The 15,666-nt window shown below is 50.5% G+C and overlaps 2 protein-coding genes across 12 annotated transcripts in view; one reads left to right on the top strand and one right to left on the bottom strand.

Annotated features, from left to right (window-relative positions):
- The window catches only part of ZNF549 (zinc finger protein 549), a 30,130-nt gene extending 23,054 nt beyond the window's left edge, over positions 1–7,076 (top strand). The window contains exon 4 of one of the 2 annotated variants that reach the window (XR_008650355.2): positions 7,031–7,076. The gene's annotated coding sequence lies outside the window, so the exon portion shown is untranslated. Of the gene's footprint in view, positions 1–36; positions 3,922–7,030 lie in introns of those variants that run through there. The other variant, XR_010115180.1, reaches the window with a different exon arrangement.
- ZNF550 (zinc finger protein 550) overlaps positions 1–15,666 on the bottom strand; it is a 25,299-nt gene extending 9,633 nt beyond the window's left edge. For 6 of the 10 annotated variants that reach the window (XR_010115190.1, XR_010115189.1, XR_010115191.1 and 3 more), the window contains exons 1-3: positions 14,963–15,174; positions 11,540–11,663; positions 7,271–7,366 (exon numbers count right to left, since the gene is read on the bottom strand). Coding sequence is in view for 4 of the 10 variants with exons in the window: in XM_055239941.2 (XP_055095916.1) it covers positions 7,271–7,366; positions 11,540–11,663; positions 14,963–14,989 (247 nt within the window). In the remaining 6 variants the exon portion in view is untranslated. Of the gene's footprint in view, positions 1–7,270; positions 7,367–11,539; positions 11,664–14,381; positions 14,924–14,962; positions 15,178–15,543 lie in introns of those variants that run through there. The other 4 variants (XR_010115188.1, XM_063615374.1, XM_063615375.1 and 1 more) reach the window with 4 other exon arrangements.

The following is a 15,666-nucleotide window of genomic DNA, read 5'->3' as shown; positions in this document are numbered from 1 at the left end:
TATGATACTTGCTGCGTTTTTATATCTCTAACCCAGGTTACCAAATACTTCTTACGGTCCTTGTATCCTTGACACCATTAAAGGGAAAATCTGGAGGGCAGGCTGGACCAGGGGACAGAGCATCCAGAGTAAAGACATTCCTCTTTACAGTTCAGAGTAAGGAAGAGATAACAGAATTTTGATGACATTGTCTGACGGGCATTTGCTTCAAGAATTGAACCCTTACATCCACCTGACAAGGGATTAATAACCAGAATATATAAGGAGCTGCCCTGTCTGGGAGGTGAGGAGCGCCTCTGCCCGGCCACCCATCGTCTGGGAGGTGAGGAGCGCCTCTGCCCGGCCACCCATCATCTGGGAGGTGAGGAGCGCCTCTGCCCGGCCACCCATCGTCTGGAAAGTGAGGAGCGCCTCTGCCCGGCTGCCCCATCTGGGAAGTGAGGAGTGCCTCTGCCCGGCCACCCATCGTCTGGGAGGTGAGGAGCGCCTCTGCCCGGCCGCCCATCGTCTGGGAAGTGAGGAGCGCCTCTGCCCGGCCGCCCACCGTCTGGGAAGTGGGGAGCGCCTCTGCCCGGCCACCCACCGTCTGGGAAGTGAGGAGCGCCTCTGCCCGGCCACCCACCGTCTGGGAAGTGAGGAGCGCCTCTGCCCGGCCACCCACCGTCTGGGAAGTGAGGAGCGCCTCTGCCCGGCCACCCACCATCTGGGAAGTGAGGAGCGCCTCTGCCCGGCCACCCACCGTCTGGGAAGTGAGGAGCGCCTCTGCCCGGCCACCCAGTCTGGGAAGTGAGGAGCGCCTCTGCCCGGCCGCCCCGTCCGGGAAGAAGTGAGGAGCGCCTCTGCCCGGCTGCCCCGTCTGGGAAGAAGTGAGGAGCACCTCTGCCCGGCCGCCCCGTCTGGGAAGTGAGGAGCGCCTCTGCCCGGCCGCCCCGTCTGGGAAGTGAGGAGCGCCTCTGCCCGGCCACCCACCGTCTGGGAAGTGAGGAGCGCCTCTGCCCGGCCACCCACCGTCTGGGAAGTGAGGAGCGCCTCTGCCCGGCCACCCACCGTCTGGGAAGTGAGGAGCGCCTCTGCCCGGCTGCCCCATCTGGGAAGTGAGGAGTGCCTCTGCCCGGACATCCATCGTCTGGGAGATGAGGAGCGCCTCTGCCCGGCCGCCCATCGTCTGGGAAGTGAGGAGCGCCTCTGCCCGGCCGCCCCGTCCAGGAAGAAGTGAGGAGCGCCTCTGCCCGGCCGCCCCGTCCGGGAAGAAATGAGGAGCGCCTCTGCCCGGGCGCCCCATCCGGGTAGAAGTGAGGAGCGCCTCTGCCCGGCCGCCCCATCCGGGAAGAAGTGAGGAGCGCCTCTGCCCGGCCACCCATCGTCTGGGAAGTGAGGAGCGCCTCTGCCCGGCCACCCACCGTCTGGGAAGTGAGGAGCGCCTCTGCCCGGCCGCCCCGTCCGGGAAGAAGTGAGGAGCGCCTCTGCCCGGCCGCCCCGTCCGGGAAGAAGTGAAGAGCGCCTCTGCCCGGCCGCCCCGTCCGGGAAGAAGTGAGGAGCGCCTCTGCCCGGCCGCCCCGTCCGGGAAGAAGTGAGGAGCGCCTCTGCCCGGCCGCCCCGTCCGGGAAGAAGTGAGGAGCGCCTCTGCCCGGCCGCCCCGTCCGGGAAGAAGTGAGGAGCGCCTCTGCCCGGCCGCCCCGTCCGGGAAGAAGTGAGGAGCGCCTCTGCCCGGGCGCCCCGTCCGGGTAGAAGTGAGGAGCGCCTCTGCCCGGCCGCCCCGTCCGGGAAGAAGTGAGGAGCGCCTCTGCCCGGCCACCCATCGTCTGGGAAGTGAGGAGCGCCTCTGCCCGGCCACCCACCGTCTGGGAAGTGAGGAGCGCCTCTGCCCGGCCGCCCACCGTCTGGGAAGTGAGGAGCGCCTCTGCCCGGCCGCCCCGTCCGGGAAGAAGTGAGGAGCGCCTCTGCCCGGCCACCCATCGTCTGGGAGGTGAGGAGCGCCTCTGCCCGGCCACCCATCGTCTGGGAGGTGAGGAGCGCCTCTGCCCGGCCACCCATCATCTGGGAGGTGAGGAGCGCCTCTGCCCGGCCACCCATCGTCTGGAAAGTGAGGAGCGCCTCTACCCGGCTGCCCCATCTGGGAAGTGAGGAGTGCCTCTGCCCGGCCACCCATCGTCTGGGAGGTGAGGAGCGCCTCTGCCCGGCCGCCCATCGTCTGGGAAGTGAGGAGCGCCTCTGCCCGACCACCCATCGTCTGGGAAGTGAGGAGCGCCTCTGCCTGGCCTCCTATCGTCTGGGAAGAAGTGAGGAGCGTCTCTGCCTGGCCGCCCCGTCTGGGAAGTGAGGAGCCCCTCTGCCCGGCCGCCCCGTGTCTGGGTAGTAGTGAGGAGCTCCTCTGCCTGGCCGCTCCGTCTGGGAGGTCTACCACGGAGGCCAGAAGCAATGTGGGGGCTGGACGTGGTGGCTGACGCCTGTGGTCCCGGCACTCTGGGGGGCGAGGCGGGTTGATCACTTTGGGCTAGGAGTTCGAGACCAGTCTGGCCAACTTGGCGAAACATGAAGAATACAACAGACAAACCAACCAGCCAACTCAATGACAACAAAACAGGTCTACCCTGGAGTCATACTCTAATTTTTTCTATTTTCCTCCCTTTCTGATCCTTTATCCCACTTTCTTTTTCTTCCTCTTCCTTCTCCCTCTTCTTTGTCAAATAGAGGATTGAGTTATTATCACTGAAAAAAAAAAAAAAAAAAAAAAAAAAGAATCTGATTTAAAAATGGGCAAAAGGGCTGGGCGCGGTGGCTCACGCTTGTAATCCCAGCACTTTGGGAGGCCAAGGCGGGCAGATCACAAGGTCAGGAGATAGAGACCATGGTGAAACCCCGTCTCTACTAAAAAAATACAAAAAATTAGCCGGGCGTGGTGGCGGGCGCCTGTAGTCCCAGCTACTGGGAGAGGCTGAGGCAGGAGAATGGTGTGAACCTGGGAGGCGGAGCTTGCAGTGAGCTGAGACTGCGCCACTGCACTCCAGCCTGGGTGACAGAGCGAGACTCCGTCTCAAAAACAAACAAACAACAAACAAAAATGGGCAAAAGATCTGAATAGACACTTCTCAAAAGAATACACACAAATGGCAAACAGGTATATGAAAAACTGCTCAACATAATTGACCATCAAAGAAATGCAAATCAAAACTACAATGAGATATCATCTCATCCTAGTCAAAATGGCTTTTATCCAAAAGACAGGCAATAACAAATGGTGGCAAGGATGTGGAAAAAAGGGAACCCTCATACACTGTTGGTGGGAATTTCAATTAGTACAACTACCATGGAGAACAATTTGGAGGTTCCTCAAAAAACTAAAAATAGAGCCACCATATGATCCAGCAATCCCAGTAGAGGTATATACCGAAAAGAAAAAACAAATCAGTACATCAAAGAGGTATCTGCACTCCCATGTTTACTGCAGTACTAGGCACAATAGCCAAGATTTGGAAACAATTTAAGGGTCCATCAACAATGAATGGACAAAGAAAACATGGTGTGTATACACAATGGGGTACTATTTGGCCATAAAAAAGATCTTATATTTGCAATAACATGGATGGAACTAAAAATCAAAACAATTGAACTCATGGAGAGAGAGAATAGAAAGATGGTTACCAGAAATTGGGAAGGGCAGTAGGGTGGAGTAGGGAGGAAGTGAGGATGGTTAATGGGTACCAAAATAAAGTTAGAAAAGAATGAATAAGACAGTATTTGATAGCACAACTGGGTGGCTATAGTCAACAATAATTTATTGTATACTTTAAAATAACTAAGGCTATAATTGGATTGTTTGTAACACAAAGGATAAATACTTGAGGTGACAGATACTTCCTTTACCTTGATGTGATTATTATGCATTGTATGCCTATATTAAAATATCTTATGTACCCCAAATATGTGTACACCTATGTACCCACATAAATTAAAAATTAGCCAGGCGTGGTGGTGCATCCCTGTAATCCCAGCTACTTGGGAGGCTGAGGCAGGAGAATTGCTTGAACCTGGGAGGCGGAGGTTGTGGTGAGCCGAGATTGCACCATTGCACTCCAGCCTGGGCAACAAGAGCGAACTCTGTCTCAAAAAAGAAAAAGAAAAATAACTGAAGCCTTTTGGTGCTCTGAGAGTTTAGGGAAGTTGCACCTAACAAGACTGGAAAGAAAAAGAGATCATGGAAGGCTTTCTAGAGGAGGTGTCCCATAAGCTGAGTCCTAAAAGAGAAGCCAGAGTCATTGCCAGAGACAGGAAGTGGGCAATGGGTTGAAGGTGAGGAAGTAAAAATGGGTAGATTCACCCTTTGGGCACCAGATGCCTGGTGAAACCAATATAAAAGGGTGATTAGAGTTGGAGGAAGAAAATGAAGATTCCAGCACAAAAGGGATAGGACACACAGGAACAAATGGTACAAAAGGCCTAGCATGGTAAGATCTGACAAGTTTCTGCTGTGTCAGGAGGCACAATGCATGGCAGACAAGAGGGTACTGGAGACAGAATGACTCAGTTCAAATCCTGCCTGTGTCAAGTGGGTTGATACTGGAGGATGACTTTCTCCACCAGGTCTCCAATTCCTCAACTAAGAGACTAGGAGACTCAATTTCTCAGGCTGTCATGAGGTTAAATGAGAAAATGCACAGTTCTTGATGCAGCACAAGTGTTCATTAAATTGTGGGACATTACCCTTATTATTTTCATTGCTGCACTGGGCAATTTGGGTAATGGCAGTGATACGAGCAAGAACAACTTCAGTGCTGTGATCTGAGGAACCTAGCAGCTGTGCTTCATAAAGTGGCCAACATCACATGCTTAGAAGACCTGAGTGCAGCAGCAGTCTCATACCTGGAATGGTGGGGATGGGAAATGGTGCGGCTACTCTGGAAAAATATTTGGGGGTTTGACTTAAAACTGAGCACAGATCTGTCTCTTGACTCCACCAGTCGTCTCCTGGGTGTATATGCAACAGAAATGAGTGTTTATATCCACTAAATATTATGGAAAATAGTATTCATAGCAGCATTCTTCATAATCTCCAAACAAGGTAAACAATACAAATGTCAACCAATAGGTGAGTGAAGAAACAGATCCTGATGTTTTCACACAATTTTATGGTACACAGCATACAGGATAAACCCACCTCATGGACACAATGATGGTGAAAAGAAGAAATACACAAAACAGAAAATGCTTTGGGGCTCCAATTACGCCCATTCACAACTAATTAAAAACTAGTCCCTAGGGAGAGAGTCTAAACAGTGGCTCCCACTGCAGGAGGAGCTATTGACAAAGACAGGGTGACAAACTGCCAAGGTGCTGGAAATATTGTAAATCTTGACCTAGATGAAGAATTCAATTTGCAGAAATGCAAAAATTTAAGCTGAGCCCTTCAAATTTGTACTTATTATTGTATACATAAGATTTTTTTTTAGTTTGAGAAATTTTTAACAAAAAAATATTAAAGTCAAGTGTAAACATCTCTTCCAAACATGAGACAACTCCAAGAAGCTTGGCTTTACAAGTGGGGTCAACACAAGTTACAGGGTATTGTCGGTGAAAAACCATTTTGTCTGTTTTCCCCAAGTGTAAGCAATTTGAGTACACTTTTTTTTTGTTGTTTAAACTTATATTCACTTTCTGGTTTTGTATTGTGCACACTTTTTATTTGAATATAGATAAGTTGAAGGTACAGACAAAGCAGAGATTTTTTTAAAAAAAGCAAGTTCCCTGAGAACACAGCAGGTATGATGCAGGCACTGGCAAAGACACTGACCATGACTAGAGGTAAGATCTCCTCCATAGAGGACAAGAGAAGCCAAGTATAAGACCATGCAGATGAATCTTTAAGAACATTAAATACACATCCTATTTTTAACATGAAATTAATTATATACTGAAACATCAGCTGCTGGGGAAGTGGTGAAAATCTGAAACACATCTGAGTGGCTGCAGGAGCCAGTGCAGGGACAAGAGCTGCCCAGAGGAATGGGGCAGATGTGGGGAGACCTGTTAGGAGCCTCTGGTGTGGCCCAGGCAAAAGATGACAAGAGCCTGGACTAGGTTGTTGGTGAAGGAGCCAAGCAAAGCAGTGGGGTGATGGACTTAGGAGATTTGGATCATTTAAAATGAGCAGGACTAGGGATGAATGGATGCTGGGTTTGATGAAGTTAGGTGGAGTCCAGGAGCTATGTGGTGTGTTTCCAGCCTTCTAACCTGCTTGGATGGTAAGACATTCTCTGAACTGAGCATCTTTTTAGGTATCAGGAGCTAAAGGTGCCTCTGAGACACTTAAGTGGAGATGTGGGATTGAGGGAATGGGGAGGTATTTGGAACACAGGGTTGCAGATGGGGCTGGCCAAGAAGCCCAAGGGGAGAGCCCATGACTCAGTGGTGATACAAATCCACAAGGCAGACGGCTCCAGCTACACTCATCAGCACAGATGTAGGGCAGAGAAGGCCAACTGTCACCTTGGTGTTTCTCAGGGCAAGAGGGGCAGGAAGATATGGGGGGCAAAGGGCTGCTTCTGAGTCTCTGATGGTCTAACTGGAGGATGGATGAGTGGATGAAGAGGGTGGAAAAGAGTGGGATTCACAGCATAATGCAGACAGTAATATCAAGGGAAGGAAAGTTCCCTTTCTCTTGAGTCCAGAAAGAAATGTATGACATTACATTTATGATGATTAAAACTGTTCATGCGTAATACTAACTAGCTGACATTTGTTGATCCTATGGACCAGGAACTGAACTAAGCAGCGTCATGCATTATATCTACATTCTCTAACAACTCAGTGACACAGAAATTATATCACTCTGATTTTTTTGAGTAGAGGAGCCTGAGGTGATGTAAACCAAACCCATTAATTCTTTCCCATGGGCATACAGCCAAATCACATTTGTCGGTCCTGAGCATCTAGGTGTGGCCAAATGCCTAGTTCTTGTCAAGACTATGTGGTTGTCAAGTATGTGTACAACTGGGTATGACTTCTCCCCTTCTTCTTGTTCCCCTTCTACCAGCTGGATTGAGCCAGAGCAACCATAAAGATTCCTGTTCACAGCAAAAGGTACCTGTGTCTCTGAATTATTGTGTGGCTCAGTGCTCACCTGATGATGGACACTATAATCCAAAGTGAGTCAGAAACAACCAGGCCCCCGGGAGGCCACAATGAGCAGTTTCACACAGAAATTCAGAGGCAGTGGTGCCCTCACATTCTGAAGACTGCCATGACTCCACCTGACCAGCTGGTGGCTGCTTACCTGCACAGGTGAGGTGTGAGAGGCCTCTCTTCACTGTCCACAGCTCCTGCCCATGCTCTAGCAGGTGGACCAACTCTGGTTTGGGAACCCGATGCCCTGTTGATAGCAAAAGAAATAGAATAGGGGTAATTTAATGAGAAAATGAAAGTCTCTCCATCCTGCCTAGGACTTCATGACAGGGGCCAGACATGAATGAAGCTGCTCCCAAAGTAAGCAAAATGCTGATGTGAGACCTGAAAATCAAGGGCATTGCTCTGAGCAAACTGTGTTCCCCATAAAAGTCATACGTTGAAGCCCTAACACCCAGTGTGACTGTAAAGGATCTTTAGAAGGTAATTAAAATTGAATGACGCCTTGGCCGGGCGCGGTGGCTCAAGCCTGTAATCCCAGCACTTTGGGAGGCCGAGGCGGGCGGATCACGAGGTCAGGAGATCGAGACCATCCTGGCTAACACGGTGAAACCCTGTCTCTACTAAAAATACAAAAAATTAGCCGGGCGTGTTGGCGGGCGCCTGTAGTCCCAGCTCCTCGGGAGGCTGAGGCAGGAGAATGGCCTGAACCCGGGAGGCGGAGCTTGCAGTGAGCCGAGATCGCGCCACTGCACTCCAGCCTGGGTGACACAGCAAGACTCCGTCTCAAAAAAAAAAAAAAAAAAAAAAAAAAAAAAAAAAAAAAAAAAAAAAAAAAATTGAATGACGCCACAAGGGTGGAGCCTTAATCTGATAAAATTATGGCCTTATAAAAACAGAAGGAGATGGCCGGGCGCGGTGGCTCAAGCCTGTAATCCCAGCACTTTGGGAGGCTGAGGCGGGCGGATCACGAGGTCAGGAGATCGAGACCATCCTGGCTAACACAGTGAAACCTCGTCTCTACTAAAAATACAAAAAATTAGCCGGGCGTGTTGGCGGGTGCCTGTAGTCCCAGCTACTTGGGAGGCTGAGGCAGGAGAATGGTGTGAACCCGGGAGGCGGAGCTTGCAGTGAGCCGAGATCGCGCCACTGCACTCCAGCCTAGGGAACAGAGAAAGACTCCGTCTCAAAAAAAAAAAAAAAAAAAAAAAAAACAGAAGGAGAGGGAGAGAGATCGCTCCTCTGTCCCTCCATCTTGTAAGAACACAGCAAGGCAGCCATCTACAAGCCAGGAAGAGAGGTCTCCATAGGAATCAAACTGGCCAACACCTTGATCTTGGACTTCCCAGCCTCCAGAAGCATAAGAAAATAAACTCATTGTTTAAGCCACCCAATCCATGACATTTTATTATGGCAGCCAAGGAGATAAAGACAGGCACAAATCCCACTGTTGGGCTACAACTGCCATGGAGGGTAGTGCTATCTGTCTACACAACACCCACTGCCCACGACCTCCGTCTGTGGAAGCCAACATTGTTCAGGCACACAACACTTTGACAGCCATGGGGCACTGCAAAGGTGAGCTGCTTCCTCCAGAAGGCATTTTCTTTCTTTCTTTCTTTTTTTGAAACAGAGTCTCACTCTATTGCCCAGGCTGGAGTGCAGTGCTCGGCTCACTGCAACCACTGCCTCCCAGGTTCAAGGGATTCTCCTGCCTCAGCCACCCGAGTAGCAGGGATTACAGGCATGCAAAACCATGCCTGGCTAATTTTTGTATTTTTAATAGAGACCGGGTTTCACAATGTTGGTCAGGCTGGTCTCGAGTGCCTGGCCTCAAGTGGTCCTCCTACCTCAGCCTCCCAAGGTGCCACTGCACCCGGCCCCAGGAGGCATTTTCTAATGAATTGAAATCATTGCTTCTCAAACACCTCGTGCTTTCAGAACCACTTGGGGATGCCTGATTCCAATCTCAAACCAAATGAAACAAAATTTCTTCATGTGAGACCTGGGCATTAGTACTTCCAAAATGTGCCCCCCAAAATTCTGGTGCCCAGATGGGGCTGAAAACCACTGGCTGAGGCTGGACATGGTGGCTCATGCTGTAATCCCAGCACTATAGGAGGCCGAGGCAGGAGGATCACTTGAGGCCAGGAGTTCAAAACCAGCCTGGCCAACATGGTGAAACCCTGTCTCTACCAAAAATATAAAAAATTAGCTGGGTATGGTGGTGTGCACCTATGGTCCTAGCTACTCAAGGGGATGAGGGTGGGAGGATTGCTTGAGCCTAGGAAGCAGAGGTTGCAATAAGCTGAGATCATGCCACTGTACTTCAGCCTGAATGACAGAGCGAGACTCCATCTCAAAAAAATAATAAAAGGAAAAGAAAAACCACTGGTTGAAATAAATTTGTAATGCAAGAGTCTTCATTAGGCAGGTGACCAAAGCTGGATTCTCATTGTGAAAAGAAAGCATTTATTCCAGGGTGGGAGGAGGGATTGAACATGGGGGCCTGCTGCCCTAGTCAAGGCTGCAGCACCCAGCATCCCTATGAGGAGCCAGCCTGAGGACAATCAGAAGCCTGAACCAAGAAGAAGGAACAGAGAACTGGGACATCCTTGATGGCATCACTGGGCTGCGGCACTGAACAAGCCTGGAGCCAACCACACCACCTCAGGCTTCTCATCAGGGAGTTAATGAATTTCCTTCCAGGTGAAGCCAGTTTGATCTGGTTTTCTGTTATATGCAGCCAAATGCTTTCCACTAGATGTGGTGAGTAAAAGACAAGAGGATTCTGTACAGAAGACCAATGACAGAGGTACAAGGATCCACAGAAATATCGACTGGCAGATTCTGAACCATAGCCCAGGATTCCTTCAGACATGTCACAGTAAGGTCCACAAATGTGTGCTACATGCCTGGGTTTGAGTTCTGGGACAGGGCTGTGGGAAAGGTGAATCAGATGATCCTCTGGCTCTCCCAAGAGCTGAGCTCCCTGTCACTTTTCACATGCTGGTTCCTCCACCTGGAACACTGTTACCCTCTTCCACCTCCTTCTATCCAGCTAACTCCTACTCAGCTTTCAGGTCTCAGCTCCACTGTCACTTCCTGAGATACCCTCTTTGGAACACCGACAATAGGTTATGATGTCCTGCTTATTTATTCCTAAATTCCCCTCATTTTTCTTTCTAGAATTATTTCAATTTTATCATCTATGGATTGATGTCTACCTTCCCAACTGAACTGAGTGTGCCATCATTTCTAATAACTTCTTTATCCTGACCCATTTTTGTTAAATACTGTATTCTAAAAGGGAACCTTGTTGTGGTCTGGTAAGTGAGAAAGTCAATTTCACTTCCTACAAATATAAGTCTGAAATCACAACACAATAAAATCAAGACAATGCCACTAAGTCCCAGCAAGCCCATGTATGTTTCTCAGGGCTGAGTTGGAGGTTGTCCCCTCTGTTAAAAAAAGAAATGAACTGCACTGGGGGAGTGAAAGGAAAATGAAAGACTCAGCACTGATCTGAGACTTTTTTTTTTGAGACGGGAGTCTTGCTCAGTCACCCAGGCTGGAGTGCACTGGCGCGATGTTAGCTCACTGCAACCTCCGCCTCCCGGGTTCAAGCGATTCTCCTACTTCAAACTCCCAAGTAGCTGGGATTACAGGCGTGCACCACTGCGCCCAGCTAATTTTTGTATTTTTAGTACAGACGGGGTTTCACCATCTTGGCCAGGTTGGTATTGAACTCCTGACCTCGTGATCCACCCACCTCGGCCTCCCAAAGTGCTGGGATTACAGGTGTGAGCCACCGCACCCAGCTGATGAGACTTTTATGACAACAATTAGCGTGCTGGACAGAGAAAGTAAAAGGAATGGCTTTATCAGGGTATCAACCCATGCCATTTGAGGACATTCCTGTGTACCCTCTAAAAGCACCTCCTGGATCAACAGAGCGTGGATATCCAGCATCAGAAAACAACTAATGACCATGCAGGCACCCAGATGCCTTTTTACAGAGATTGTATTATTGCTTAGGAAGATATCCGAGGGGCACTGAGTACAAATGTCTTCTGGGGGGCTGCCTGAGTCACCCCGTTCTCTAAAAACAGGCCATCACCCATGGTCCCTGCTTAACAGGGCTGTGGCCACAGCTGACCCCACCAGGATGGCCAATCAGCTTCCTTCTTATGCAATCTGGATTAAGGACCTCAGAATGGGCTGACCACTGGAGCGAGGGTTTGTGTTAAAAGGACATTTTCTACCCCAACAATCTCTGATGCAGACAAAGGGAGACCAGTGAGGAAGAGGTGGGACCAGAAAGGTCTGTCAAGAGAAAGGTGGGTAGTTCCAGTGAACTTTTTGCCTGGCCAAGAATCAGGGTTAGGGTCCTCCTCAGGGATGAGAGGTGAGCCATTACCTAGTGAAACCAGGAGCCCACAGGTCTCTAGCATCACCTCTCGGTACAGGGTCCTCTGGGCCAGGTCCAGCTGTCTCCACTCCTCCCGGGTAAAGGTCACGGCCACATCCTTGAAGGTCACCATCTGGAAAGTCAAACAGAAGTAATGCTACTGGCCTTGTGTTGTCAGATAGGATCAGAACCTGTCACTCAGTCTCTAGTCAATGTGCAGAGAGATCCAGGTCTGAATCAACTAGGTCTCCTTTGGGCTGACTTCTGTGCAGGACTCAAAGGGGAGGCAGATACTGCCTTTTGACATAATGCAATTGTGCCTGAGAGAAAAGCCTTCTATGGGGAAGCTGTTGAAGATGATACAAACAATGGCAATCCCACGAGGACTATGGGAAGCAGACAGTAAGTGCTCTGGCATATTAAAAGAATGGAGGAAAATGACTGATACTAATCCAACCACGAAAACAGCAACAGCAGCAGCTAACTGTGGGGGAAAGAAAGATAGATCAGACTGTTACTGTGTCTGTGTAGAAAAAGGAAGACCTAAGAAACTCCATTTTGATCTGTACTAAGAAAAATTTTTCTGCCTTGAGATGCTCTTAATCTGTAACCCTAGCCCCACCCCTGTGCTCGCAGAAACGTGCTGTATTGACTCAAGGTTTAATGGATTTAGGGCTGTGCAGGATGTGCTTTATTAAAGATGTGTTTGCAGGCAGTGTGCTTGGTAAAAGTCATGGCCATTCTCCAGTCTCGAGTACCCAGGGACATAATGCACTGCAGAAGGCCACAGGGACCTCTGCCCAAGAAAGCCTGGGTATTGTCCAAGGTTTCCCCCCACTGAGACAGCCTGAGATATGGCCTCGTGGGAAGGGAAAGACCTTACAGTCCCCCAGCCCAACACCAGTAAAGGGTCTGTGCTGACGAGGATTCGTGAAAGAGGAAGGCCTCTTTGCAGCTGAGATAAGAGGAAGGCATCTGTCTCCTGCTCGTCCCTGGGAATGGAATGTCTTGGTGTAAAACCCGATCGTACATTCTATTTACTGAGATAGGAGAAAAGCGCCTTATGGCTGGAGGTGAGACATGCTGGCGGCAATACTGCTCTTTACTGCACTGAGATGTTTGGGTAAAGTCAAACATAAATCTGGCCTACGTGCACATCGTAGTTTAAGCACCTTTCCTTAAACTTATTTATGACACAGAGTCCTTTGCTCACATGTTTTCCTGCTGATCCTCTCCCCACTCATTACCCTATAGTCCTGCCACATCCCCCTCACTGAGATGGTAGAGATAGTGATCAATAAATACTGAGGGAACTCAGAGACTGGTGCTGGTGTGGGTCCTCCGTATGCTGAGCGCCAGTCCCCTGGGCCCACTTTTCTTCCTCTGTATTTTGTCTCTGTGTCTTATTTCTTTTCTCAGTCTCTCGTCTCCACCTTGCGAGAAATACCCACAGGTGTGGAGGGGCAGGCACCCTTCACTAAGTCTTCTGATCTTCACTGTGTCCCTGCCAGGCTAAGGCTTCCTTAGCCATGGTAAAGCAAATAAAGGCCTGACTTAAATAAGGCCTCCTGAATCTGACACCAGCTATGTGACTATGACGATGTCACATGATCTCCCTAAGGCTCGATTTCGGAATCAACACAGTAACTATTCCCATCTCAGCAGGCAGCTCTAAGAACTAAACAAAATGTTCACTTAGGCAATCAGTGGAGTGCCTAGCACATGTAAGTGCCTGATGTGTTTGGGAACTTTATTAATCCCCTGACAGGGAACTTTATTAATCCCCTGACAGGCCCAGAGGTAAATGTCGTTATCACTTCCATTTCACAGTCAGCAAAGGCTCAGGGAGCTTTAGAAATCACTCACAGCCTCACATTTAAAAAACAAGCGCAGCATTTGAGCACCACTAAAACACCTCACCAAGCTGCCAGAGAGCAGGCAGGTGGGAGTGAGGGGTGCTTTTAACTACAGCCAGCACTGCCAGGATGGGTGTGGAACTGCAGCCCCGCAGAGACCTGAGAACAATGTCCCAGACAAACGGGAAGTGCAAGGGCAAAGGCTGAAAATGGGAAACAGCTGGGCAAGCTCAGGACTCCCTGGATGAATGCAGTGAGAAAGGGGACAATGGAAGAGGAGAAAGAAGATGTGGTCAAAAGGGCAGACGAAGCACAGCCTTGCAGACCATGCTGGTAGGGGGGGGTGGATTTATTGGAAATGTGATGAGAGTCCCTATAAGAGAGGCCTATTCAATCATCAACCATTTGTTAAGTACAATAAATGTACTGAAGCCTGGCTGTTCTGGGTCTTGGGAGAAGGAAGCAACAGGCACTCACATTCCACGGTTGGAAAAAGATCCTAAACAGGCAACTAAATAAATGAGTAAGGCAATGTCGGATGGCCTTAAAGATTCAGATGACAAGAAAACAGAGCAAGGAGACCAAAGAGACTCTGGTCAGCTTTAAACGGTGCAACAGACGAGACCTCTTTAAGCAGCGGACACCAGAGGGAGTCAGAAATAAAGCAAAGGAGGGAGAGGTGGATGAGAAATTAACAACTACCCACAGGAGCTGACAGTAATCTGGGCTATCATGAAAGTAATCAGGGTGACTGCTAGAGAGTAACCCTGGGCCTCATGTGTTATCTCCAAAGGGACACTACATCCTGCATACCATCACCACTGAACATTTTAATGGATTCGTTTTCCACCTGCAACTAAATGTCTTAAACAGGAAAATATACTGTTAGTTGCAACCCAGCGTCCCTTGCCCTAAACTGAAAGACAAATTCCTCAGCTTGCCCTACCACCTTTTCTGCCCTGGCATAGCAGCAATCGCAAAAACGCTCCTCCCACCTCTTTCAGCCGCTGCCCTTCGTTTTGTAGAGACAGGAGGCCAAGGAGGCCAGAGGATCAGACTACTGCTGGGGTTGAGTCTCCAAACCTAGCACAGGCCCAGGGAGCATCTCCGGAAGCTACATCCTGATCGACGTCCCTGGGACGGACACACACACATCACCTAGGGAGCCGTTCAAGCTTCCTCAACCCAGGGGGGGAAAGAGTAAATATTTCTACTTTCCGCGCGCAAAAATGAAGGACAAGGACAGTAACGGGACTTGTTCAAGGTCGCAGGCCCGGGAAAGAACACGGCTGGAAGCCACGAGGAGGACTACAGTCGCTCCTCTCACCTGTGAGGGGTTCCGGGACCCTATAAGCCCTATTTCATACCCCAACGCCGCGCACCCCAGAAACGGGGACGCTCCCCACGCCACCACGGGCCTGCATTCCGGACCCGGAACCACGCGACCACCTTCTAGGCCTCTGAGAAGCAACAGCAGGGACTGCACTGAGGACGACCTCGAAACGCCGTCCTCCCGCTCGTTGGGCCCAGGACGCTGAGGACGGGTGGCCGCGGGGAGCCGAGCCAGTCTGCTCACCTGCGCTGCGTCCTTCGTCTCCGCCATCCGACCGTTGGCAGGACGAGGCCGCGTGGGGCGCTCCCACGGGCTCAAAATCCTACCCCGGGTCCTACAACGGTGCGGAGGTGAGACCCAGTCGCCCTACCATCCTTCCCAGCACAGTTCTGAGAGTGCGGATCAACACGCACCACCACAAACGTCCACGCCAACGAGGCCGGAAGTCCCGCCCCTGTGTCGCGGCCGCCTGCCACGCCTGTTCCTGTGCCAACATTGGTCCGGCGCACGCGCCGGCCCGCTGCCTTCTAGGTAATGTAGTCTTGTCCCGTAACAGGCCAGGCTTGGTTCTTTTTCCTTTTTTATTACGCACACCATGATTCTACATATCTCAGATGTTCTTAGTGGAGCAAGTGTACACACTGGATTGTAAATTTTTAAAACTTCCTATTATTCGGATGCCTCAACGTCCCTACAAGCAGGCTGTGAGCACTCGCCCAGGCACCCAGGTAAACGAGTTTGATAAAGGGGGCCCTGCCACGAGGTTCCCTGATTGCCCCCTCAGAGTGACCCAGTGACATTCCCATGTACCAGTAAAATCTTACACCTGGTTACTGCGTCCTCCTCCACCCTGACGCCAGGCACTGTCCCTGGGACTGGCGTCGATCTGGATCCCCGCTTCCCGCGTGGAGCCACTCCCGGGACGTGCTCATGGGGTTCCCTCTGTG

Source organism: Symphalangus syndactylus, chromosome 13 (assembly GCF_028878055.3).
Source record: "Symphalangus syndactylus isolate Jambi chromosome 13, NHGRI_mSymSyn1-v2.1_pri, whole genome shotgun sequence".
Lineage (NCBI taxonomy): Eukaryota > Metazoa > Chordata > Mammalia > Primates > Hylobatidae > Symphalangus > Symphalangus syndactylus.
This window is presented reverse-complemented; position numbering and strand designations above follow the sequence as displayed.